Below are 26,245 nucleotides of genomic sequence, written 5' to 3'. Positions count from 1 at the left end.
ATTTAATCAAATTAAGACAATCTCGTTAAAGTCAATGTTACAGTTCATATGCAACACAAAAAATAGAAGAAATTAGTGTTTAGGTTGGTGCTTACTGTTTAGCTATCTTTTGGATGCATTGGATGATTTGATTTGTAGTGGAAAAATTAATTAATTCACTGGTCATTTTGACTTTGATGATTTTATAAAATTCAAAGTAGATAATTGTTCAATGTTTTTGATTAATTGGAATAAGATGTATTCCAACCTTCAAGAATTGTATATTTGAGATTAATGTTGATAAAAAACTATAAACAAAGATTTAAAAGATACATAACTCACTTTCAAAACAAATGCTCTTAAAAATGCTCTTAAATAAATAATTAATTTATTTGATTTGTTAGACAAATGCTCGTAAAAATTAATTTTATTATTTATTTATTAAATAAATAAATTATTATATCAATTATTAATTTCATATATATTATTAGACAATATTCACTTGAACTGCTGTTCAACCTTATTAGGCAATATTCACTTTTTTGATAAGGAAACCAAACACGAAATTGTAGAAAAAATAGTTTAATAAATATCAAAGCATGGAAATTGCAAATGAACCAAAAACCAAAACACACACAGATGAAAACTAATTACAAGACTATAGAATTTTCTCTTGAACTTGGCTAAGGCCTAAGAAGTATAATAAGAGCATTGGCCACCTTTATCCTATAAAAGCAAACAGTCACTGGATTTATTTCATGCAACTCTGGTTCCATTCTTCAATCAAATCGGGATTGGGTCAATCAACAAGGATGTGATGCTAGTTTTTGCTGCTTCCCCAACATTTGTATAGGCATCTTGGTCCTTGTACAGGAGATCCATTGCCCTTGTAAGGTTGAGAATTCGATTAAGATCTTCATCCTTATCACCACATGTCATCTTGATGACGTCAATGCCACGTAGTAGATGATATGGTATCAAAAATTATTGATTAGGAATTGAGTTCTTTTCCTTTTTTACTCGTTTAAATGTTCAAAAATTATTGATTAGGGATTGGAAATAATTTTCTTTTTTAAAAAAAAAAACTAATTGTTTACAACTGATTACCTTAGTTTCTTAACTGATTACCAACTTTTTTTTTTTTGAAAGCCTGATTACCATCTTCTTAATTGAAACCATCATTCCTAACAAAAAAAACCTTCTCTTTCTTCAACATTCCCTAATCCCAACATACTTTATAATCAGAATGTCCTCTTCTTGTCTACAAATTCCTATTCCTCTTCTAAAATTCATTCTTTGGGTAGTTTTAAATTTTCAAAAATTGTGAAAGATGCGAAAAGATAATCTATTATTATTAGTAAATAAAATTCAACACCATCAAATTTTTCTTACAAATTTTAGGGAAAAGAAAAGCATCGAATTTTCCTTACAGATTCTAGGAAAGAGAAAAAAAGGATTTGGCTTTCTTTTACAGATTTTAGGGAAGAGAAGAGTATCATATTTCCTTATAAATTCTAGAGAAGAGAAGAGAAGGATTTAATTTTCTTTTATTGTGGAACAACATTGTATGTCTTTGCTAGTTTCAATATTTTAAACGATATGTGCCCTACCTTTACTCTTCCTCTTCTCAAAATTGTTTCTAGGTATTCTTGAATTTCTCTACACCAACTTTCAATTAAGCAACAATGGCTTCAATGTCATGCCTCGGACTCGAGGCACAATAGATGTCGCACACCTGTAAGATATAATTCTACAGACATACAAGATTCAAAAATATATATCTTAACTAACTAACTACATGGGTTAAATATATTTATGAAATTTAATGATTCTCAAAGCTAAGATGTAGAGATACAATCCTACCACTCGAGCATTTGGCTCATTAGTTGGTACATTATCCTCCTGCCTAAAGAGCAGGGTTCGAATCCCCTCTCCCCTAATTATATAAAAAAAATAGATACAATCCTGAATAATTAATTTAAGATAGTTCAAAATTCATAACATTTAAACAATCCTAAGACAATCTAAATCTATTTACTAAATTGCGAAACATCACTTCCTGAAATTCTTACATAGTTGACCAAATCACAACTTGAAAAAAAAAAGTGAAGGAAGGAGTGAATTCAACAGCTCTACAAGTAACTAACATCCCTTCAATTGGATCAAGTATGCATAAAACATTTAGGCCAAAAACTTTTATTTTCATATAAATATCAAAAACAGAATTTTGGGTAATTTAATTCAAATAATAGAACTATCTTAATTTCAAAATTTTTAAATAATAGATAAAATATGATTTCACAATTATTATAAATTTTAATAGTCTCCTATAACATGTTATGACCATACTTATCTCCTATGGCATAGGTCATAATCATAACAAAAATCACAATTAACTCTCGTGGCATAGGTTATAATCATATCAAAACCACAATGAACCCTAGTGGCATGGGTTATAAGTATATCAAAAGCAACCATTGGCTACTCTGAACAAATATCACAATCACCACTATTTCGTAACCGGTGATACGATTGGGAGATCGATCTTTAATCGCACAATATATGTTGACATCACTAACATTTAACCCTCATTGGCAGGATCATAACATAGACATACTAGGAGACAAAACAAAATATATTTTCTGATTACTCAAATTCACAAAACGGTAATATTCACTTTCACAAAACACATATCGTGCACATCAATAGTATATTTATTTCAAACTAAGTATTTACATATGTAATCACTAAGATAATCATATATACATATGTTAAACAAAAATCATATTTATATTTCAAAATCAAAAATCATATTTCGTAAAAATTCACATTCTAAAATCTAACATACGAAAATCATATATATACATTTTGTATGCTCAATTCGATTTTTAGAAATCATAGGACAAAACATATTATACGTAATATATGAAATTCAATTTCACATTGAGGTTAATTTTTAGGATGTGAAAACACCAAAAGGATATCAATCGCTTACTTGATTTTTTCAATTTCACTTTCAAGCAGCAAATCAAAAATCTTCTTAGTAACCTAATATATCAAGAAGATATATACAAAATCAAAACTGAATTTGCAAACAAACCCTACAAAACGACTTTTTATTGATCATCTTAAGGACTCGGGATGTGTAGCGACCTTTATTGCAATTTAAAAACATTTTTGATTTATAAGGTAATATTTTATTATTATATGTTTTTTTGAATTAATAGTAAAATCAAATACAATTGAGAATTAAACTTAAATCATAAAATTAGTAATGATTTTAATTTTTAATAGAAGATAATATTAATTTTATATAAAAATCATATTTATATTTTTTTTCTAAATTTTTGTATATTTTAATAAAATTTACTAATTTAAAAATTTTATAACATATAAATATATATACTTTTATATATAAAAATACAATAGAAATCACATATCTAATATTTATGAAGTTTATATCAGAATTTATCAAATATTAATTACAATTAAATTTTAAAAAAATTAAAAAAAAATTTATTTTTTAAAATCTAGATGGGCATTTAGCCTACTTTGAGCTCTTGTAACTTTTAACCCAAATTGTTTTCGATAATAAAATTAACACCAATTTGAAGTATTCATATCATACTATAACATCAAAATTTGTTTTGATTAAAAAAAATACAAGATTCCTAAGTTTCAAAAGCTAAAGTTTAGAAATCATTACAACTTATGCAAATTTTTGAATTTTTAGTATCAACGAACTTATTTTGAGGTTTAATTCTCTTAACATAGGAAGTCCCTAACCGAGCCATCTACACCAAATTAAACACCTCATTTCATACTACAAAAACGTTCAAAGAAATGACTCAAAATGTTATCGAAATATGAAATTTCAATGACCTAAAATTAAATCATCAAAACTGTTAAAATCAAGTTTTCAATCAACTTTAAAAAATTCGTATATTTCTAATCATAAAATTAAACAAGACATTACAAAAACCATTAAAAAAAATTTTTATTAGTACTTATCATGCCATCAAAACAGTATCAAATTTAAACAGAAGTTAAAAAAATATAGATTAAAATTCAAATTTAATTATACTTTAATCAAAAATTTATTGAATTCTCAATAGATACAACAGAGAGACGAAACAACTTTGGGCAGGGAGAATGTCAGGCGAAATTAGCAGAAATGACAGAGGAATTTGAATTAAAGTGAAGAGGGTTGGCAAAAAAGTGTCAGTGATTAAAAAGTGGGAAAATGAACTTTTGCAGATAAAGTGAGATATGGAAAGTTAGAGAAGGAAAGTGATGGAGACAAGGGAAGCAGAGAAGATAAAAAGGCAGAAGGTTCAAGTTCCATAGGGCACAATAAAGGAGACCACTTATAATTTGGAGCGAAAAGACAATGCTATACATGGGGCGTGGTCATCCGTAGGCAAAAGAGTGGAACAGGAGGAAAAACCTAGGGGAGAAGGCCGAAAGAAAGGTGCAGAAGTAGAGCAAATGGTTGTTAAGGGCGCAGTGAGGCAAAGCTCAAAGAAGAACGACAAATCCACCTCCGCAAGAGCATGTGGGTTTGGATGGGTTTGTAAGGTAGATAATCTTGTAGATGATTTTTTAGAGTCCTATTAAGAATGATAGATATAATAAATTTTTTTTTATTTTAATTTATTTGGATGACAAGTAAACATAGATTTAAGAATCTACTTTTTTTATATTCCAAAGAAATTTAGGATAGAATTCTTTTTCATTTAAATTACTTTATTTACCATCTAAGTTTATGTCAAATAAGATTAATCTATTATAAATAGCACTTTTAGACTTAATTATTAAATAATTAATTTTTTTAAATTATTGAATAATATTTTTTTTTTAATTTTGAGTTTAAGTTTATATGTTTCAAACTTAATTATCATCCTTAAAAATTTTATGAGTGTTAATTTTTGTTTTCACGTTACCTTTAAAAAGAAAAATTTGTTTTCACGTTAACTAGTTGCATCAGATTATAACACTTAAGCCGTCACAAGTTAGAGCAAACCCACTGAAGAAGAAATCGATGGGCTCTAATGAAGTGGTAATATTTGGGCCGAGAAGCACAGGTAATGAAGCTTCAAGCCTGAACACTAAAAGGATAAGGCCTAATGTAATATGTTGACTAGGCCAAATCTTAGATGTGAAAAGGGTCGGTTGGTACGCAAAGAGGATACCCCTAACCGAGAGAGCAACCAGGAGAAAATAAGAAACATGAGAGAACGCTGGGAAAGCTTGCAGGGTATGTTTGAAGGAACAAATGTACATGGAATTGGAGGGGGCTACGGATATCAGTTAAAGGAGAGCATGGGTAATTCCAAGGAAAACAGAGAAGGGAGGAGTGATGAAGGTGAGAAAATTAGTAGTGAATCTGAGGACGATGAAAAGAAAAATAATGAGTTGGGTAGAAAATTGGGGGAGGAGTGGGAGCTAAATAGAATGAGACGAAGTAAAGGGGTAAGATTAAACTCAAAAAATATTCCCCAGAATTGGTAAGTGGGCAGGGAAGTAGAAGCAAAAGGAAGGGGCGGTTTTTGAAAGGAAGTGGAAAAGATAAAAATTGCTCATATACGCCAAGGTCAAAGTCAAGCAAAAAGAAAGGGAATCAATTTGGAGGGATAAAGGGTGATCAAGAGGAGCAGATGACAGCAGAAAAATTGGATTTGGAAAAAGAGTCAGTCTCAGATGCAAACTTTAGAAGGCAAACTTCGGTTCTTACTAGAGAAGCCGAAGAGATTTGGGACTTGAGTAAGAAGCATGGCTTATCCTTTATTGAGGTCAAGGAAGAGGTTACTCTAAGGATTGTAACGCTCGAAGATGTTGGTGGGGGGAACTCATCACATCAGACCATCATGTAAGTGGCTGGTCAGATGGCAGGTTGATTGGGGGAGGGATAAAGAGGGTTAGGGAGGGATGCCCATGATGCATGACCTTGAGAGATGATCCGTTGAATGCTAGATAGGACAGGTGATGAGAAGAGACCGGTCTTATTTTTGAGTACAGGGTCTGATGTTGTCTCTAAAGACTTCTAACTAATTAGGAATGTGTAAAAGTGAGGTCTGCGTTGATAGTGCAGATGAACTGATAACTATTTAGGAGTTTTGTTTTTGTGTTTATGCTGCCAATTGCTTTTTGAGTAGCTAAAGATATGATGCAAATGTACCAAGACTCAAACAACCAAAGCTAGAGTTTTTATGTTACTAACAGTCTTTGACTTACATAGTTTAAGACTTTGGGTTGGCATACTAGCTATTGGATGAATAATAAAACAACTACTTTTCACAAAAAAGAAAAAGCTGCTTTCCTATTTACAAGGTTGGTTTTTAATTTTAGTAAATATTTTACTTCCTTCAATATTTTCTTAGCTTTCCTGATCCAAATTGGGATGAAACCGCACAATTTCAATGGTAGATTTAGCTTTGCACCATGCTCAGAACCTGGTATCCACACATTATGAAATATGGTGCTGGTAGATGTTTAGATGGGAAAGAGACGCCTCCTTAGTTAAGTCAAGCTATTGCAGTAATTGTCAATTCCTGAAGAAGGACATCCGTCACATCCCTACTTCTTTGCCTAGATATGAAAACTTAGTCATCCCAAAATGAAAATCAGCATTGAAAATGTTTTGTTCATGGGAATCTTTATTGTCATCCGTTTTAGTTCATGGAGGAGCCAACCACGACACTTCCACTGGACCACCAAAAACAAAAAGCAACATTATTTCTGTGGATGTGGATGGTATGAACTTACATATGATTTGACTTCCTTCAATATTCTCTTCATAAACATCCAACTTCAATTTCATCTTTGCAAATGCATTGCACCTGAAATTTGCCACAATGAAATGAATATGAAAAGGCATTAAGAAGTAGTATTAAGACTAGTTAATGCACAAACTATGCATGTGTGAAAGGTCTTGATAATTATTGAATGGACTAATTAAAGGAAAATGATTTATTTTCTCTAAACAAAAAATATTTTATTATAATTGAGCATATAAATTTTAATAATTTCAATTAAAACTAATTACAGTTAATTTCATAAAGCAAAAATGAAATCAATCAAGCCATTGAGAAATGACTAAATTTGGACACATGGTCCATAAAACTTATCCCTAGCAAACACTACTTCAATTATAAACTTATGATTTTGCATTTAATTTGTCTTAATCAATATATGATTTTTGAGACGAAGAAAAAGAAGCAGATAAGATTATTGATGAGCCCAAAGAAAGAAGGAACGGGGAGAAAGAAAAGCAAGAAATTGAACAAGTAGAGGAAGATTTGATTGACGTTCTTCCAAGGCTTTGACATAATGGTGACCTTGTATCCATGGCCTATGCTCCAAACACACCCACCCAGGACATTTCATTACAACCACAACTCGAGGACCATAAAACATCTTAATTATCTTAATCAACTTAATTAGTTTATTGATAATTAAGTTGTAGTGTATGAAAAGACAAAATGCTCATATAGGCACAGGATCAATGAGCAGAGAAGCTACAAAGTCCTTGAGCATCACTCCTGCATGAGTATAGCCATCTTCAGTCTTGTAAACTACATCGATTACGCGTGCAAGGTTGAGAATCCGAGTGAGGAGTGGCATGGGACTGTTGTTGGATACAAGCATTCTTCATTTATATCTTTCCATGCATCAGCAATTTGTTTGCGAAATTCCTTGACAGCTTCTTCTTCTGTAGCACCATGCTGCTTCGTGTAGCATTCAATGGCTGATGCTACGTGTCCCCTCTTTTGCTCAAACTGTTTCAGCAAAATCATCAAGATCAAAAATCTGTATAAGAAAAAGATGAAAAATAGAAAGCTGCTTGTTATTGTATTTGAAACAGTGAAGTTTCGAACCTTGTGGGACACAATGTCATCCATGAGTCTACAGACAATGGAAGAGGCAGTAACCATCTTGGGGTCACTAAACAACCATTCGAAAACTTCTTTGGTTGCAACATCTCCCATTCCTACAAAAGAAGTGGTTGCAAGCATTGCATAGGAAGAGGTAACTAATGCAACTGCCATGTACTCCTCCATGGTCGGTACGTGGTGGTTATGGAACCATTCAGCTTCGCGAAAGTAAGCTCTAACTTGATTTTTCATCTGAGCAAAGAAGGAAAATCACTTTTAACAAATGGAATCAAAAGAAAAAGTTATTCATTGCAATCTAAAATTGAAACATGTAGAGTAAACATCAGATAAGCTTACAGCTTCTATGGCATAGTCAAGGCGGTATAATTTTCCTTCTTCTGTCATTGTTTCTTCAGTTTCTTTGCAAACATCTAGGAGTGCCTGATAACAGATTTGCATGTACTCCGGTAGGTGATCTTTTTCAGATATATCCCACCTAAAAATTATGGTGGAAAAAACTTTAACTTAATCCATGGTATCGAAAAAGAATCAATTAACTAAAATTATGAAGTGTAGGCATGAGGAATTCTGCAAAAGAAATCAAACATCTCAACTGCACTTGTAAAGAGAGCAAGTTCTTCAAGTGTGCCATACACATCATAGATATCATCAATAACAGAAGTCATGGCAATGACTTTGGTTAATATTCTTCTGGCCAACCTATATTCAGGCTCAAAGTACACTCCCAATGCCCAAAAGTAGCACTCTATCACTCTGTCTCTGATAAAAGGCAGCTTCCTTGAAAAATCCAAGTCTTTCCACCACCTGAATACCATAATTGAAGAGCGCTTACTTAGATAAATGCAATCAAACAATAGAGGAAAATCCCAATAACAGGGGCAAATTAGTTTTAGCAATCACTAACTAGACACAAAGGAAGGGGGACTTGAAATTGTTTTAGTTTTTGGAGCTTACTTTGCAATTTCACTAACTTCTTCCTGGTGCAACCTTTGCAACATATTGAAATCTAACTTCGCAAAGGTTAATACAGCTTCACTATGGGAGGGGTCTTCTTCATAGACAGGGATGTAGTGCCTGGCCTCAATCCTTGTCAAGCCTTTTCTGATTGGTTGCCTTAAAGCTTGACTTATTTGTGCTGCAAGAGAAGAGTTCAAGCAGGTAGCCATGGTCTCAAGGTGAGTAGTAGTGAAAGCAAGTGCTTGATCCAGAATGTCTTCCCCATGCACCCTCAAATGCGTGGCCTCATACAAGCTTAAAATTCCTTGAACATCATTGATAAGACATTCCTTGAACTTCCCTTCACTGTCCCTGAATTTGTTGAAGGCATCTGCTTTTACTACGCATAAACATATTAGATGGTTTTAGCCAGTAAATGACATTTTCTCAATCTTATGACCTTTCTTAAGATAGAATTAACCAAATTCACTACACTCAAACTAATTAAATTTCATATTTTGCCTGTGATGCAAAACTGAGGTTTGGACTGCAATAACATGTTCGATATGAGCTCAAAATTCTTCTTGCCCCATGCAAATTAAACAAAATCAAATCATTTACGGTATAAATTTTTAAAACTCTATTTTTTTTAATGACCACAAAAAGTTGAACTAAGCCTCAATTGGATCTCAAATAATCAATTTTCATTCGTAAACATAGAATGGCAAGTATCACATACCACTTGACATTTTATAACCATTTTGTCGAAGCAGACGAAATTTGAGAGAAATGGTATAAAGGTCCTCATCATTGACCCCAATATCACAATCGTCGTGGGACGAGTGCATTTGCTGCAGCACTAGGTCAATCTCTTTTTCGAAATGATAGGAAAACCCTAGGCGTTGGATTGCATCAATCAACTTTAATTTTTCCAATGGTTTATCAACCTGATCAGCCATTAGCATCTTCCTCAATTCATTATTCAGCTTCTGATGCTCTTGCTTGTTGTTGTCATCACCATCATTTTCCTAGACAAAGAAAATAATGAGATATCAGTTCAGCAATGCAAATTAATATTTTCCATGTTCAAACATACAACTATAGCTTACCAAAGAGTTCGAGGCATATGAGAGAAAATGGTCACCCCAGATGGTGGGATGATAACCTGCCGAACGACGACTGATTTCAGGCAGTTCAGCATGTTGGGTAGGAGCAGAAAGAGTTGCTGCTGAAACTTCAATAGATATTTTTAAAGAAACTGTTGTAAAGGGGCTGCTGCTGGTTTAGTGCTGTTTGATGCTTCAAGAGGATTTCTTACATTGGTATTTATAGAGAGCTAAGGTTGCATGGGAAGCCTAAACATGTGGTGTGAAAATATTCTCTTTCTTATATATTTTGGTATAATATATGCCAAATGCAATAAATTCCTTTCGTATATATGCACGAGGTCGAAATTGTTCTTGTTTAAGTCCCAATTTTGATTGGTTGGTGGAAATAAAGAAATGTAAGGGGCTTTTTCTCTCCTGTCCAGAAAGTGCTAGCTTCCGGTTGACAATGATTTGCCCATTGCTATCCATAAACATAAGAATCCCACATGAGAAAAGGAAACATCAGGCAGCATGAGCTTATGCCTTCATTAAGCACGTTTAATTTAACCAAATTTATTCCTGTAGCCCTTTTTCTTTTTCTTTTTTCCATAAAAACTGTAACTACAAGTGAAATTGAATGATTATAAGTTAAAATTCGTACAAAAGTAGTATAGAAATGATCAGTTCATTTTTTTTATAAGTTACAGATGATAGATTAGCTTTGTCCTATGATAATGATGGATTTGGGTGACATTTCTGGTATAATATTTCCCTTACCATTAGGCAATCACCACCGTTGTTTTTCTCTCCTGTCCAGAAAGTGCTAGCTTCCGGTTGACAATGATTTGCCCATTGCTATCCACAAACATAAGAACCCCACATGAGAAAAGGAAACATCAGCCAGCATGAGCTTCTGCCTTCATTAAGCACGTTTCTCATGCCTTGCCGACCTAATTTCTTCCTGTAGCCCTTTTCCTTTTTTTTTTTCCATAAAATTTGTAAATTGATAGGAAAAAGTCAAATTCCTTCATTTTCTCAAGTACAAGTGAAATTGAATGATTAACGGTATACGTGAAAAGTTATTAAAATAATACATTCAGTCTTTGATATAGTAATAAATATATATATTTTAAAAAAAGTTATGCAAACTTTTCTCTAACATTGTACCTTGATTAAAACATTAATTATTTATGCATTTGATTTTAAGAATTTCTTTAATCAATAGGAAAAGTACATGTGACTATTGAAAGAGACAGGAAGAAGAAATCAGGGTTTGGGCAACATTGGCGGCACTGCATAATTGACAGTTCGGAACCTTTTTCAAAGGTTAGGGTTTCTTTCAAGCCGCTTTCTATCTTCCTATCAATGCATTACACATGGGCTAAATGTAAGATACTCATACATGCAATCCACGCAAAGCCCATCCTTTTCTTATTTTTAACCTGAAGCTACAAATTTCAAATATCATATTCTCTTTTATATAACAATCTGATGAAAAAATCAAATTTTTGTAAATTTTCATAGATAAACTGTTTATGGGACGATATGAGAGTAACAAAATTTGCAATGAAACAAATCCTTGGCATGTAATTTGAAATTGACTACATAAAAACTTGGGAGGATGGACTTTCATCAATTTTCCCATGTTAATTATTCATCGAAAAGGCTTCTGTACAAATATTCAAAGAAGCTAAATCATTTCACAGATGTACTAATAAAAAAGGGTGTAGATCGATCAATCAAACATATTCGGTATTTGTTGGTGATTGAATCTATAAAACGCTATGTTGTTCATTGATTTATCATTTATGAATTGTTTTGTACATCTAAATTGTTATAATTTTTATGCAAAACATGTAGTGTTTCGTATAAGGTACTTATTTTTTCAGTTCTTCGTTTTGAATCGTGAGGTTAGTTAAACTTTTCTATTAATAAAACGTGAATGTTTGAGGGAAAAAAAATGGAAAAGAAGGCTTCTGCACTGGGTTTTGGAGTAGGCACAAGAGCCTCCAGGGATTGGAGTTGGATTATCTGGCATGGAATTTGAAATTGGCTACATAATGGTGATTGATAATTGAGCTGAACAATGACTGTACAATGGGACCATTTTCCCAGCATAGCCACTGCATGCAAGAAGCTGACAGATGAAGTGTTGCTGTTCCGAAAGGAGCTAATTAAGGTGGTGGAAAAACTTGGATCATGGTGAAAACAGAGCCAAGAGAAACGGCACATGTTATACAAGGTTCTATATTTCGTGGAGGATGTCTGGTACTAATTTGCAACATCGAGATTGGACTTGGTTTGTCTTTTATGACCTGTTTTTGGTTGGCTATTATTTGTTGTAGTTGCTAGCCACATACAAAACTTCTGTTGGGCTCATCAACACGTGTTTATTTTGCCTTGCCTTTCCCCTTTGCACCACGGACGGTTTAGAAATTGTAACCTTCTTGCCAAAGTCGGCAAGAATATCTCATAATAATTAAAACTTGACTAAATCAACAATGGCATATTGCCAATTTGCTTATATCTTAATCTATTTTTCTTGGTTACAAGACCTCTATGAAGCTCCTCATTTACCTTCTCTGTCCGTTCTCTTTACTGACTGGAAACTCAGAGGACAGGAGCTATATATCCTGCTGCAAAAATGGGCTCGAACATTGCCAAGTGGTATTTCAGAGTCCCTGTCAGAAAGCATGTTGAATGAAGGAAAACGGCGCTGGCATGGAGAGAATTTCACTGGACATTCTCATTGATTTTCTCTTACTCTAGGTCAGAGCATTACAAGGCAATATATATGTACAGCATTGAATTAATTAAAAAAGTTTTGTTTCTAACTAACTAATAATTACAAGCTAACTAACTTTTAAAAGAGGTTAAATGAAGTGCTGCGTTTTTAGTATCTTTGGTCTTTTATTGAAACGGTGAGTTTTTGGTCCTCTGTTTTATCTTCTTTCCTAGCGAAGGACTTCTTCATTCCTTGCCTGTGTTCATGTTTTCTAGGAAACCTTATTTTCACTGCTAATCCAGTCAATGTTTAATGCTCACCCTCAAGATGAACTGTGAATATCATGAACATTCATCTTGCTCATCAAGAAGTGGAATTGTCTTGGTTGGAGTGCCTTAGTGAAGATGTCAGATAGTTGTGACTGTGTTGAGATGTACAAGGGGTTAATTAATCCTGCCATTACCTTTTCCCTGATGAAATGACAGTTCATCTCTATATGCTTCGTTCTTTCATGAAGTACTGGGTTTTTGCTTATGTATATTGCTTATTGGCTATCCGTGTACAAATTCACTGCTTCAGGATGATCTATGTGAAAGTCTGTCATCAAGGATTTTAGCCACATGATTTCACAATAGGCTGCAACCATAGATCGATACTCGGCCTCAGCTGAACTTCTGGCCACAATAGATTGCTTTTTCGATTTCCAACTTATCAATGAATCACCAACAAAGATGCAATACCCTGTGACTGACCTTCTGGTATCTGGACAACCTATCCAATCACTATCTGAGTATCCAGATATCTTCAAATTATTCCTTAACTTCATTAGAATTCCCTGACCTGGTGCCTTTTTGATGTACCTTAGGACTCTGTGAGCTGCTGCAAGATGTTTAAGTCCTGGTTGGTCCATAAATTGTGAAAGTACCTGTACAGCATAAGTAATATCAGGTATGCTAAAAGTCAGGTATAGTAACTTTCCAATTAGCTGTCTATAGCTGGTAGCATTTATAAGCTTATCTTCATCACTGCTCTTGACTAATTTGTGGTTGTAGTCAATTGGTGTACTTGCAGGCTTTGTTCCAAGCAACCTGTGTTCTTCCAAGAGATCTAGAGCATACTTCCTCTGGCATATTGATATGCCTTCTGGTGATCTAGCTATTTCCAATCTTAAGAAGTATTTGACTTTCCTAAGGTCTTTAAGCTTGAACTCTGAACTCAGGTAACCTTTGACATCATTTTCTGTTTGAATGGAAGTACTAGCAATTAATATATCATCGACATATACTAAAAGTGCAATGAAATCTCCACGGTGTGTCTTCATGATGAAGAGTGAATAGTCTGAATTCGACTGTTTAAAGCCATACTTCAAAACTGATGTAGTGAGTTTTGAATTTCAAGCTCTTGAAGCTTGCTTGAGTCCATAAAGTGACTTGTGTAGCTTGCAGACTAACCTTGAACTAGTAGGATACTCCCCCTTGATTGTGTACCCCTGTGGCAATTCCATGTAAACCTCTTCTGTCAATTCACCATTCAAGAAGGCATTATTAATGTCCAGTTGTGACAAACGCCAATTCTGTGTTGCTGCTAAGGCAAAAAACATTCTCACTGTTGTTTGTCTGACTACAGGACTAAATGTTTTATGGTAGTCAAACCCTTCAATCTGGTTATACCCTTTAGCAACCAATCGTGCCTTATATCTTTCCACTTTGCCATCAGCATTTAGTTTCACCTTGTACACCCATTTGCACCCTACTGCATGACAGTTTGAAGGTAGTTGTACAATGCTCCATGTTCCATTATCTTCCAATGCTTTCAATTCAATGTCCATGGCTTCTTTTCAGTGAGAATGAGCTACTGCTTTTTGGTAAGAGTTTGGTTCAAATATAGTTGATAAAGAGATAGTAAAAGATCTGTGTGCTAGTGACAATTGGTGACAGGAAAGATGTTTGGTAATTGGATGTGAAGTGCAAGCATTGGTTTGATGTGGTGAGTCAAGTTGATATGACTCTAGGTACTTAGGAAGGTGTTTTGGCCTGGTGCTCTTTCTAATTGGCATCTGTGGTTCAATGACAGGGTCTAGTTCAATTTCATCAGTGCTGTCAGTTGCAGGATCACTAGCAGTGTCAGAGGTAAGTTGATTCAAATCATCAGTATTTGATGTTTCAGGTTCATGGCTTGATTGTACATGCTCAGGTGAGCTTATCTCAGCTGATTGTAGGTATTGGTGATTGAAATTGGTTGGATTTGAGTCAAAAAGGTCAAGAAATTTGTCATGTCAATCAAGTGTTTGATGAAATGTTTGATGTGTTGAATTATGCTGTAGAGTATGAAAAGGAAAAATCTCTTCATGAAAAATCACATTCCTTGAAATGAGGATCTTTTGTGCATTGATGTCGTAGACTCTATACCCCTTTATGTTGCTTGGATAACCTAGAAATATGCATCTACTAGCTCTCTCATCCAATTTCTTTCTATTTCGAGTTAGGGTAGAAACATAACACAAGCATCCAAACACTCTAAAATGTGTATAAGATGGTGGTTTTTTATGAAGCAATTCATATGGGGATTTGTTTTTGAGAACTCTGGTAGGTATTTTGTTTATGACATGCACTGTTGTTAAGACTACATCCCCCCAAAACTTGATTGGAAGCTTTGAATGGAACATTAGGGCTCTAGCCACCATCAGAATATGCTGATGTTTTCTTTCTACTGTTCCATTCTGCTGATGATCCTCTACGTAGGATAACTGATGTACTATTCCTGTTTTTGTAAAAAAATCAATGAGTTTGAATTCCTGACCTTGGTCAGTTCTTATGCACTTAATTGTAAGATCATATTGTCTTAAAACAAAGGCATTGAATGAATGTATGATGCTTGAAACTTCTGTTTTGTTTTTCATAAGGAAAATCCATGTAAAACGAGAATAATCATCTACTATTGTGAGGAAATATTTCTAATTTTGCAATGTGGGTTGTTCATAAGGTCCCCAAATGTCAATATGAATCAGTTCAAAAGCCTTTTTTGTGTTTTGAATATGAGTTGGAAAGGGTAACTTCCTTTGCTTAGCCAAAGGGCAGATTTCACAAAATAGCTCATTTAAACATTTAACAGTTGGAAAATGTCGATTTATTACATTGATTCTTTCAATTGGAGCATGTCCAAGTCTGAAATGCCATAAATCAAAAGTCCTATGCACTGTATTACAACTTCTATCTGATGAAACAAAGGGAAATTCTAAAACTTTATCAAAACAGTATCTAGACAAGTCCTGCTGTTCTTTCTTATCTTCCATCAAGTATAGTCCTGTAATGGCTCTAGCAACCCCAATCACAGTCCATGAGGGAATGTCCTAGACAATACAATACATGTTAGTGAAAAGAACACATGTTGTCTTTGTACTAGTGAGCTGACCAGTAGACACAAGGTTAAATTTGAAACTTGGCACACAAAGCACATTTTTAAGGGTCAACAATGGGGTGAGCTTAACAGTACCTACATGAGTAACCATGACTTTTCTATTGTTTGGGAGCTATACAAAGCAATCTGTGACAGGTCTAGAATAGGTAAAGTTCTTTAAAGAATATGTAATATGGTCTGTTGCACCGGAATCCATTATCCAAGAATTGTGATTAATCATGAGAGAATTAACATTTTCAAACTCATGTGGCATATTATTTCTTGTATTGAAACAAAGATGGCCAGAAATTATACCTACAAAAGCTGAGTTGGCTAGGGAATGTTTTGTCTGTTGTGTGTTTGTGGAGGTACTCTTACCTTCAAAGCTTGTTAACCCATTCTCACTCAAAATTTCCATTAACTTGTTGACTTGATTTTGCAAGTTAGACATCTGGGACATTGTGCTTGTTCCATTTAGGCCTTCTCCGTGGTCCATGTGTGTTTCTTCAATCAACACTTCACTTGCTGTTGTCACACTGTTCACAGCTCCTTTCCCTTTCCTTATATTGTTTCCCCCCTTTGTGAACTTGAAGTCCTCTGAAAATCCAATGATTCTATAGCATTTCTCTTTGCTATGCCCCTTTTTACCATAGTGACTGCAAACTAAATCCTTCTTGAAATTCTTCTTCATATCAATCACAGTGTTCATGATAGAAGATTCAAGCACTGGTTGAGTTTGAAACAGTATATTCCTCTAACTTTCTTCCCTTAACACTAAGCTGTAGACTTTGTCAAGGGTAGGTATAGGATCCATGAGTATTATCTGGGACCTTACTGCAGAGAATGAGTCATTCAGTCCATTTAAGAATCTGAAGACCATATCTTTCTAATATTGGTCTGTGTACCTTTTAAAACACTTTGTGTTACATTTTCCACATTGACAGTGTGGCAAGGGTCTATAGTTTCTTAATTCTTCTCAGATTCCCTTGAGTTCAATGAAATAGCTATCCACCGACCTAGTCCCTTGACTAACACTACCAAGAGTGTACTGCAAGTTGCAGACTCTTGTGTCATCTGGCTGAGCATAGCTTTGCTTCAAGGCACTCCAGATTTCCATGGCAGAGTCCATGTAGAAAACAGTTGAAGCTATAGGTGGACTGATGGAATCCAATATCCATGCTAGTATGAGGTTGTTGCATCTGATCCATGAAGAATACAGATCATCTGTGACTTGAGGTTTGGGAATGGATCCATTTATGAAGCCTAGCTTGTTTCTAATTGAAAGGGCTAAGAGAAATGATCTGCTCCATGCCACATAGTTGTTTGTGGTGAGCTTTGGATTGATGACAACTGAACCCGGATGGTCAGTGTGGTGTAAATAGTAAGGAGACTGTGGGTCTCCTATTGGTAATAGCTCGGATGAAGTCTGAGATCTCTAGGATCTTGACTGATTCGAGTCTGCTGATCCAGACATGATTCAAAGTAGGGCAAGATTGATTTGAAGAGTAATGATATAAATGGAGAGACAATAACAGATTGAAGGATTCAGAAATGTGAAATGAAAGGATCTGAGGAAGGAAAAAAAAATTACTTCACCAGAAATAGAGAAACAGATGAAAGATATAAGGTGTCATCTTCAGCTGTAGCAATTTCCCAGAAAACGTCTTCCTGCTCTGATACCATGTCAAAAAGCATGTTGATGAAGGAAAACGGTGCTGGCATGGAGAGAATTTCACTGGACATTCTCATTGATTTTCTCTTACTCTAGGTCAGAGCATTACAAGGCAATATATATATACAGCATTGAATTAATTAAAAAAGTTTTGTTTCTAACTAACTAATAATTACAAGCTAACTAACTTTTAAAAGAGGTTAAATGAAGTGCTGCATTTTTTAGTATCTTTGGTCTTTTATTGAAACGGTGAGTTTTTGGTCCTCTGTTTTATCTTCTTTCCCAGCGGAGGACTTCTTCATTCCTTGCCTGTGTTCATGTTTTCTGGAAAACCTTATTTTCACTGCTAATCCAGTCAATGTTTAATAGTCCCTATGAACCTAGGGAGAAAGGGGCTGTAAATTGAAATTATTGACTACACAAAACCTTGAGAGGACCAACTTTTATCAAGTTTTTGATGTTAATTGTTCATCAAGAAAGCTTCTGCGCTGGGTTTTGGAGTAGGTACAAGAGCCTCCAGGGATAGGAGTTAGATTATTTGGTATGATATTTGAAATTGACTACACAATGGTGATTGATTATTGAGCTGAACAATGACTGTGAAATGGGGCCATTTCCCAGCAAAGCCACTGCATGCATGCATGAAGCTGACTAATGAATTAGCCATCTTTGTTCCTTCAACACTAAATAAATTCATTTCTTATTTATCTGTGATCACTGATCTTCCTGATCAAGATACAAACTCAAATTTTATTCTTCAAACTGAGATTGGATCAATAAGCAAAGAAGTGATGCCACTTCTTGCTACTCCCACTACATTTGTATACCTATCTTCTCCATCCTTATAAAGGACATCTATTACCCTTGAAAAATTGAGAATACGGATAAGAACTGGCGTTAGTATCGCTTTTACGTTCAACATCTCTTCATTTATATCTTTCCGAGCATTGTCAATATGCGTATGAAACTCATTGTATACCTCTTGCTCTGAGACCCCATGCTGTTTCATGTAGCACTCAACGGCAGAGCCTACATGCCCTTTTTCTTGCTCAAACTGCAACCATAAAATTTCAATAGGCTACTAGCAAAATGCAAGTAACAAAAGGTATAGTCAAGCAAACATAGAAATACCTTATGGCTGGCAATATCATCCATCAGCCTACCAAGTGTCATTGAAGCTTGAAGACTCTTAGGAGTATTAGATGCCCAATTAAAGGCCTCTTTCATTATATCATCTCCCATGCCAACATATGATGTAATTGGAAGCATACGGTAACCAGAGGTTATCAATGCAACAGACATGTACTCCTCCAGTGTTGGCGCGTAGTTTTCATGGAACTATTTCGCCTCAGCAAAGTAGCCTTGAACATGTTGTTTCATCTAGGAAACCAGCTAACACTGTTATAACATACACATAAAAGCCAATACAGTAGGTGATTGCAATATAAATAGTAGATGATGCAGAAGTGTTTGATGAGTTACAGCTTCCTTTGCATATTGCACGCGGTATAATTTTCGTTGCTCGGTCATCATTTCTTCCATTTCTTCATAAACATCTAAGAGAGCCCTATAGCATAATTTCATGTAGTCTGGAAGTTGATCTATGCAGCTCATATCCCACCTGCATGTAATTCAATTCAAAGGTTTACACATACGCCCTCTAAATTCTGTCAAATTCTACATCAAAATCCGAAGTTACAATAGATATTATTATGCTTTTTGAGCTGTGAATAACCTCTCAATTGCACTTGAAAAGAGCTCAAGTTCTTCAAATGTGCTATATGCATCATATATATCATCTATGATTGATGTTATGGCAATTCCTTTCGTCACCATCCTTCTAGCAAGGGAGAATTGGGGTTCAAAATATACTCCCAATATCCAAAGGTAACCTTCCACCAATCTATCTCGAGCAAATGGTAATTTATTTGCAAAATCCAAGTCTTTCCACCATCTGAAACAAAACCATTAGTTAGCTGAACTCAAGCCTAAAATGAATCAATTGTTGGTGAAGATGTGGGTTATGCACACAATTGCCCCAATCACTGACCTAAAGATCTCTCTTATCTCCTTCTTGTGCTGATGTTGTAACAAGTTAAAATCCAATTTCGAGAACTTAAGTAAAGTTCTGTCATGAAAAGCACATGCTTGATATATGGGAATGCATCTCCTAGCCTCCAACCTTGGCAAGCTCTTGCGGATGGGTGACTTTCGAGCATGAGCAACTTGTGCTGAGAGAAGATATTCTGCCATTGTTTCCACTAACTTTAGATGAGAGTTGGTGATAGCAAGAGCTTCTTCTAGTATATTTTCTCCATGCACCTCATATATGCGGCCTCGTACAAGCTTAACAATCCTTGACCATCATTGATAAGGGATTCCATGAACTTCCCTTCACTGTCCTTGAACTTCTTAAACACATCTGCTTTAATTATAAGTAATTAAATTTATAATTAACCTATCTAATCTAATGATGGATCTTTTTTTTAATTTAAGTAATTGCATACTAGAATAAAAAAAGTCAACTTTGGTATTGTTTAAATAATTGATTTTCAAATTGTCAATTTTTCTCCGATTTAACCAATAAAAAATATAAATATACGGAAGCACAAAATACAAACCACATGAAATTTTATAACCATTTTGTCGAAATAGACGAAACCTCAGTGAAATAGTATAAAGGTCCTCGTCATAGGCCCCAACATCAGTGTCATTGAGAGTCACTAGGGCATGCCCTGCACTAATTGGTCAATCTCCTCCTCAAAATGATAAGAAACTCCAGGGCGTTGGATTGCATCAATCAAATCAAGCTTTTCCAAAGGCTTATCAACCACAGCCATGAGCATCCTTTTCAGTTCTCCCTTCAACTTCTGAAGCTCATTGATCATTGACCCTGAAAAGATGGCATAACTTTCTTAATTTTTCAATTAAAGAAAGCATGGTAGGAACATGTTTACTTTCATTGATTCATTCTCTCATCTTGTTTTTTTTATGGACAAAACTTCAATAAGATTTCTTATACCCAAACGAATATTAAGAGGAGGTGGCAACTAATCAATGCACCAAAAATATCGATGGTTGATAAAATCTTCATGATTATCTGGTACGGAGAATTTGAATATTTACTACACAACGGTGATTGATTGTTGAGCTGAACAATGAATGTGCAATGGTTATAAGTCATTTTTTTCAACATAATCATTATATGTGTTACGAGATCACGTTTTCAACTCAAAAGATATACCTGATAAATAACAGAGGCTTCATACTTATATATCCAAACTCACCTCATCTCTTATTAATACGAAATTTGTAACACATGCATGAAATTGACAGATGAATTATTGCTATTCCGAAAAGGAGCTAATTAAGATGGTGAAATAACTTGGACAATAGTGAAAACAGAGCCAAGAAAAACGACGCATGTTATACAAGGTCGTTATGTTCGTGGATGATGTCTGGTACTAATTCGCAGCATGGATATTGGTTGGCTATAATTTGTTGTAGTTGCTGGCCGCGTATAAAACTTCTGTTGGACCAATGTTTACATCTCAAAAACATCATATCACGACATTGCTATCATCTTCATTGTCATCGACACATGTTTATCACGCCTTGCCTTTGCCCTTTGCACCATGTACGATGTGTGAATTCAAGCCTTCTTGCCGAAGTCGGCAAAAGGATATCGTAATAATTAATACTGGATTAAATCAACAATAAATCATGATAAGTTAATGCCAGATTGCCAATTTGTTTATACCTTAATCTACATTTACCTCCTCTGTCCATTCTCTTTACTGACTTGATAGTCAGAGGACAGGAGCTGTATATCCTGCTGCGAAAATGGATAAAGCCCAGAAAACCCTGGACTGTTGCTTTTATTTTGGAATAGAATTGGACCCAAGTTAGATTCATCAAAATCTAACCTGTTAAGCCTAATCTGAAGTATACCCTTTCAAGCAGAAACATTAGCATGAATTACAAACAGAGGAAGAAACAACTGCAAGAAAAAACAATGAATAAGAAGTTGCTATAGTTGTATTCTCTCTTTCATGTATTATACCAGGGGATACATATCTGCCGTGCTACATACATACAATGAACCATAAACAGAATGGAATGCATCCCTCAATATTCTTTTACATCCTGCATGAAAGGGTACATCGAATCCTATAAAAGAAAAAAATGAACAAAGGGAACGAGGTATCTACGAAACAACAGTAGTGATTGTCTAATGGTATGAGAAGAGTTATATCAGAAGAGTCACCCTTTCGGATCATAATGAAGTTCTGCACCATCATTCAACAAATCCGATGGCTGATACTACAGTGTCATCATCCATCATACCATAGGACAAAGCTAATCTATCATCTGTAACCTATAAAAAAATGAGCTGATTATTTCTATTCTACCTTTGTATTGTATGAATCTCAGCTGTCACAGTGCCAAGCAGAAGCCGATATAAGGTTCCTATCCTTCCAGCCCAGCAACATTGCGCCATCCTTCTCCACCAGTTTATAATGCTTTGAGTAACACCTCAGCAGGCTTCTTATCACAGAATTCACATAAGAGCTTAAAGGGTATTGCCGGAATCCTGCCATTGTTAGCCTAGACTTCCACTTACCAAAGAGCTCATGGCGCTCCACCCTCTCCTTTCCCTCACAAGCAATGACATTCACAATATCTCTGGCCAGGCAGTGCTGCTCCACATTAATTCGCTCCTTTCTGTCCCTTGGCAGTGTCTCATCGATGGACTCAAACATTGCCAAGTAGTAATCCAGAGTCTCTATGAACCTGGGGAGGAAAGGGGCTGTGTTTGTGTTTGATTCTTGCTCTACCAATGTGGTAACTTTGGGAGAAAGTGATTTTACCATTCGCAGAAGCCCATCCCTAGGGTTGTTCACATCAACGCTCTCATCAGGGGTGTGATGGAGCTGCAGAGGGAAGTTGACAGCCAGAGCCTCCCCAGGCCTGACATCAAGCATCCCCCTCGTGATATCCGGTGCAAAAACTGGCACTCCATGAAACTCAACTGGAATATTGAACTTTTCAGATAGTGCAGCCAAGCGTCTGCCAACAGCTTCCAATCCACCACCACGAGCATATTTAGAAAGAGGATCATCAATTCCTGTAATGCGGACATGAGGAGCTCCACCAGGTCTGGCTGCAAGCGCCTGCAAGAGGGTCACCCATTGTGTTCCCTGACCAATGTGGAAATCGATAATGTGAATGCGATCTTCAGTTCTGCATGCTTCAGCAATGGCCCCATTGGCCGCCATGTAGCCAAACTTCAAATAGGGGCAAATTTCATACAGGATCTGCATGTAGGAAAGTAAGTCCTTGCCTTCAGGCTCTCTGCAACGACGGGCACGATATATGTTCGACCCTGATGCCTCCTTCCTTGCCACCAACGCTTCCACCATGTAAGCACCAAGGCGCTGGATTGGTTCTCCACAGATAGACACAGCATTCCTGGCCTTCGCAATCAACTTATCAAAATCATCCATATTGTTTTCAGAGAGAGCTTGAGCACACACAATCAATAATTGCTTAAGATTGCCAGGTGGAATATCCTGCAAAGACAAATCCCCTATTGCTTTCTGACGTTTCTCAGCATGAGAAACTTCAGTTGACTGCCTATGCCTAGAAACAAAGGATGTCTGAGGCTGAAGCACCAAAGATCCTTGGTGCTCCTGACTCCATGCCCTAGATCGCTGGCCTGTTGTTTGTGGTCTACTACTTTCTCCACAGGAAACATTCGGGGTGGTTACTTCTTCATCCGCATCAGGTGCCATTAGTGCAGTCTCTAATTCCTGCAAAGTGTATATTATTTTGTGGCTAGAATTTGCATCCTGTATATAAGAAGTTCCACCAGAACAGAGTGGTAGGATTTCACGCTTGCAGTCCAGAGAGGGACTCAATTTATGGCAATAAGTGTTAGATTCAAATGAAGAGTTACAAGAAGGGCTAAGTCCCGAGAGATTCTCCGTGGAGCTATGCTGCTCCTGGCTGTCACTCAACGTGGTGTTGGTATCACAATCAAATTGAGTCGATAAGGGCGAATCAAATTGAGACGAAAAGGGCGAGTTGGGTGAGTTTCCTATGTCAGATTTCAAAGAACTAAACAGCCGATTAGGTATAGAAGGAACAGTTGAATAAGAGGTTGAGTAGGATAGGCTTGCACCAGTCACACCGTAACTGAAAAGCTGGTGTGCGTCCATGCTATGAGTTTGGCATCAGCTTTTGAATGCGATGAAGAGATCTCAGAGAAGTTATCAGCAGTTAAGGACAGAATCGTCAAACCCTTTGTCAAGTTGACTACAAGAAGCTTCAACACTATAATAGAAGTTATACCTTCAGGAAAACAAAATTGACCTGCAAAACCAATGCCAAACAACAGTTAAGTTCTAACCGTTCACATTTTGTAGTTGACAAACAAAACTGAAAAGAGAAAGAAAGAAATCCAAATTGAAGAGCTAAAGCCATAGCTTTGATAACATGAACCTAGCCACTAAGAATCAATCTATAATTTCTTGGCAGACAATCTATTGCAAATAGTAATCACCAATCTAAAGTCAAAAAATCTCTCAGAAGTCCTTCTCTAGAATTAATTTATGATTTCTTGCTCAGCAATCCTACAAACACAACAACAAAGTAGCTTGATCAAATGATATAACCCCCGTACTTAGCACCACACAATTAATCTATGATTCAATAAACAATATACAGAAAGAGATCACATCAAGTGGTTTGACAAAAATTAAGAAAACAAAGACAAGTTATCACTCATTCATACATCCAAGAAACAAAAGCAAAGGCAAAAGCATATCCCTAAAGCAGAAATCTATAGAACTTTTTGCCTGAGCTGCACACATTAGTTTCCTACTCAAACAACAACCTAAGATCCACTTTGAACCCTATAACCAAAGAATTTGATGCAGAGTATTTTGAACTAAATAAGATTTTCACTCTTAGAATCCTAAGATTCCAAAAGTTAATCAACATCTGCCATCTACTTTGAGAAAGCTGCAATGTTTAACAACCACAACAGATACAAAGCTTAACAAATTGAACTCTTGTCTCAACAACACCAATCAACTTAACTTCCTACTCAAAAAGAATAAAATACTTAACCCATTGAAACCTCCCTCAATCTGGAACAGCCCAAAAGTTGCAATGATAAAAAAGTTGAAGCTGAAAGCAATTCACTTATTTCATATATGTTCTGGTTGCCAAACCAAGAGAACTAAAAGTTTACGTTAAAGAACCCAGAAAGAGAAAATATCTTTGCCAAGTTTCCCACAAAACAAACACCTTCTAGTTAAAAACTAAGGCACTTAAAAGTACCAAATTCCTTCAATCCATATTTAAAGTACTTAAAGCTCGGCTACTTTTTTCATTTCCCAGAAAGCTAATAACCAAAATGAAAACCCAGAATCAAATATAAAAGCCCAAATCAAAAAGAAAAAAAAAACAATTAATCACCCAACAATCCATAACCAAAATATATTCAAAGAAACACTAAGGAAAAGTCAATTTAACAGTGAACTTAGGAAGTTTACCTGGAAAATTCTTGTTCCTCCGGAATCAAAAATCAAAACCCAAAGCTTCAAAACAAGCAAAAGGAAAAGAGAAAATATCTTCTTCACTTAGACTTGGACTTTTAGTTTATTCAAAGTTTGAAATCGAAAGACAAAGCAGGCAAGAGTGTCTTGGATTTATAGGAGGGAAAGAAGAAAGAAGGAGGATTTAACGGTAACTGTTTTTGAAAATGTAGGAAGTCGTTTTTGTACTGCGAAAATTAACGGCGTTAAAACAAAAAAACGGCCGCCGACCATTCGCACACGTTCGACAACATTCTTCGATAGTTCCATTTTTTCCAGTTTTCTTTTCTTAAAATGCGTGGCAAACGACAAACGCTGTCTCCACGCGCCCCCCTCGACTGTGTAAACTAAACTCCGTCATCCCTTGCGCACTCATAGCCTCACTGGCAACATCAAATTTTTTTAATTTTTTTCTTTGATTTCCTTTTTTAAAAAATTATTTTTTATTTTTTAAAATTATCCATGATTGGGTTTTTCTTATTTTATCACATATTTTATTATTCTCTCAATAATTTATTTATTGATAAATTTAATACATATATTTATTCCGTATATAAGTGTTGACTTCAAAATAATTGATAATGATTACTTAAAATTAATCTTAATCGATATTCTTTAATTTCATCAATAATTTTTAATAATTGTCAATAAAAGTGACAGGTATTTTCCTTTGAATAATAAATTTACATATTCAACATATTGTGGTCCAAAAAAATTCTTTAAGAAGCACACAAGTACTTTAAAGTATTCAAATCATTAATTTAATTCATTCCTTTTAAGAATATGAATTTTTCATAGAAATTATTCATGACTTTTCAAAATACTAGTCAGAAAGATTCATGATAATATAATAATTATCTACGAAATGGTGACCATTGTTTTTTGACTGGTCAATTATCATAAATAGACACAATGACTTAATATAAAATATTTTAATAAGATATTTATAT

The 26,245-nt window shown here is 35.2% G+C and overlaps 3 protein-coding genes, 1 long non-coding RNA gene and 1 pseudogene across 6 annotated transcripts; 1 reads left to right on the top strand and 4 right to left on the bottom strand.

Annotated features, from left to right (window-relative positions):
- Nucleotides 1-7,257: 7,257 nt before the first annotated feature.
- LOC18593703 ((-)-germacrene D synthase-like) lies at nt 7,258-10,077 on the bottom strand. Its single transcript, XM_018124208.2, is given in 8 exon segments — nt 7,258-7,613; nt 7,616-7,757; nt 7,857-8,105; nt 8,211-8,349; nt 8,460-8,678; nt 8,829-9,201; nt 9,550-9,838; nt 9,920-10,077. Coding segments are annotated over 7 exon segments (1,497 nt in total). The 5' UTR covers nt 9,776-9,838; nt 9,920-10,077; the 3' UTR covers nt 7,258-7,464.
- Nucleotides 10,078-12,903: 2,826 nt separating this feature from the next.
- LOC148761446 (uncharacterized) lies at nt 12,904-15,368 on the top strand. The gene is made up of 4 exons (XR_016027473.1): nt 12,904-13,381; nt 13,489-13,571; nt 13,676-14,609; nt 14,697-15,368. It is a non-coding gene; the product is annotated as an uncharacterized LOC148761446 (long non-coding RNA).
- Nucleotides 15,369-18,404: 3,036 nt separating this feature from the next.
- Nucleotides 18,405-19,052, bottom strand: LOC148761445 (sesquiterpene synthase 2-like). Its single transcript, XM_088808330.1, has 2 exons — nt 18,823-19,052; nt 18,405-18,745 (listed from the first exon to the last, which is right to left on the bottom strand). Exons 1-2 carry the CDS (start codon nt 18,991-18,993, stop codon nt 18,449-18,451), a joined length of 468 nt encoding a protein of 155 aa, XP_088664456.1. The 5' UTR covers nt 18,994-19,052; the 3' UTR covers nt 18,405-18,448.
- LOC18593702 ((-)-germacrene D synthase-like) lies at nt 18,971-20,591 on the bottom strand (annotated as a pseudogene). The gene is made up of 4 exons (XR_016027498.1): nt 20,313-20,591; nt 19,742-20,113; nt 19,427-19,645; nt 18,971-19,312 (listed from the first exon to the last, which is right to left on the bottom strand). The product of XR_016027498.1 is annotated as a (-)-germacrene D synthase-like (transcript).
- A 1,116-nt stretch (nt 20,592-21,707) lies between these two features.
- On the bottom strand, nt 21,708-25,403 carry LOC18593701 (scarecrow-like protein 21). 2 transcript variants are annotated; one of them, XM_007021048.3, is made up of 3 exons: nt 25,254-25,403; nt 24,257-24,326; nt 21,708-24,066 (listed from the first exon to the last, which is right to left on the bottom strand). In XM_007021048.3, exon 3 carries the CDS (start codon nt 23,910-23,912, stop codon nt 22,122-22,124), a length of 1,791 nt encoding a protein of 596 aa, XP_007021110.2. In that variant the 5' UTR covers nt 23,913-24,066; nt 24,257-24,326; nt 25,254-25,403; the 3' UTR covers nt 21,708-22,121. The 2 variants fall into 2 exon arrangements, with proteins under 2 accessions (XP_007021110.2, XP_088664401.1); XM_088808275.1 differs by lacking the exon at nt 24,257-24,326.
- Between the last annotated feature and the right edge of the window lie 842 nt (nt 25,404-26,245).

The sequence above is a fragment of the Theobroma cacao genome, chromosome 7 (assembly GCF_053813885.1).
Source record: "Theobroma cacao isolate CCN51 chromosome 7, ASM5381388v1, whole genome shotgun sequence".
NCBI classification, from domain to species: domain Eukaryota; kingdom Viridiplantae; phylum Streptophyta; class Magnoliopsida; order Malvales; family Malvaceae; genus Theobroma; species Theobroma cacao.
This window is presented reverse-complemented; position numbering and strand designations above follow the sequence as displayed.

Bases quoted from the DNA above. Each gene is read 5' to 3' on its own strand.
- LOC148761445 (XM_088808330.1), bottom strand. From the start codon at position 18,993: ATGTCTGTTGCATTGATAACCTCTGGTTACCGTATGCTTCCAATTACA. The intron at 18,746-18,822 runs GTATTTCTATGT...TTATGGTTGCAG, and splicing joins ATGATATTGCCAGCCATAAG to TTTGAGCAAGAAAAAGGGCA.
- LOC18593701 (XM_007021048.3), bottom strand. From the start codon at position 23,912: ATGGACGCACACCAGCTTTTCAGTTACGGTGTGACTGGTGCAAGCCTA.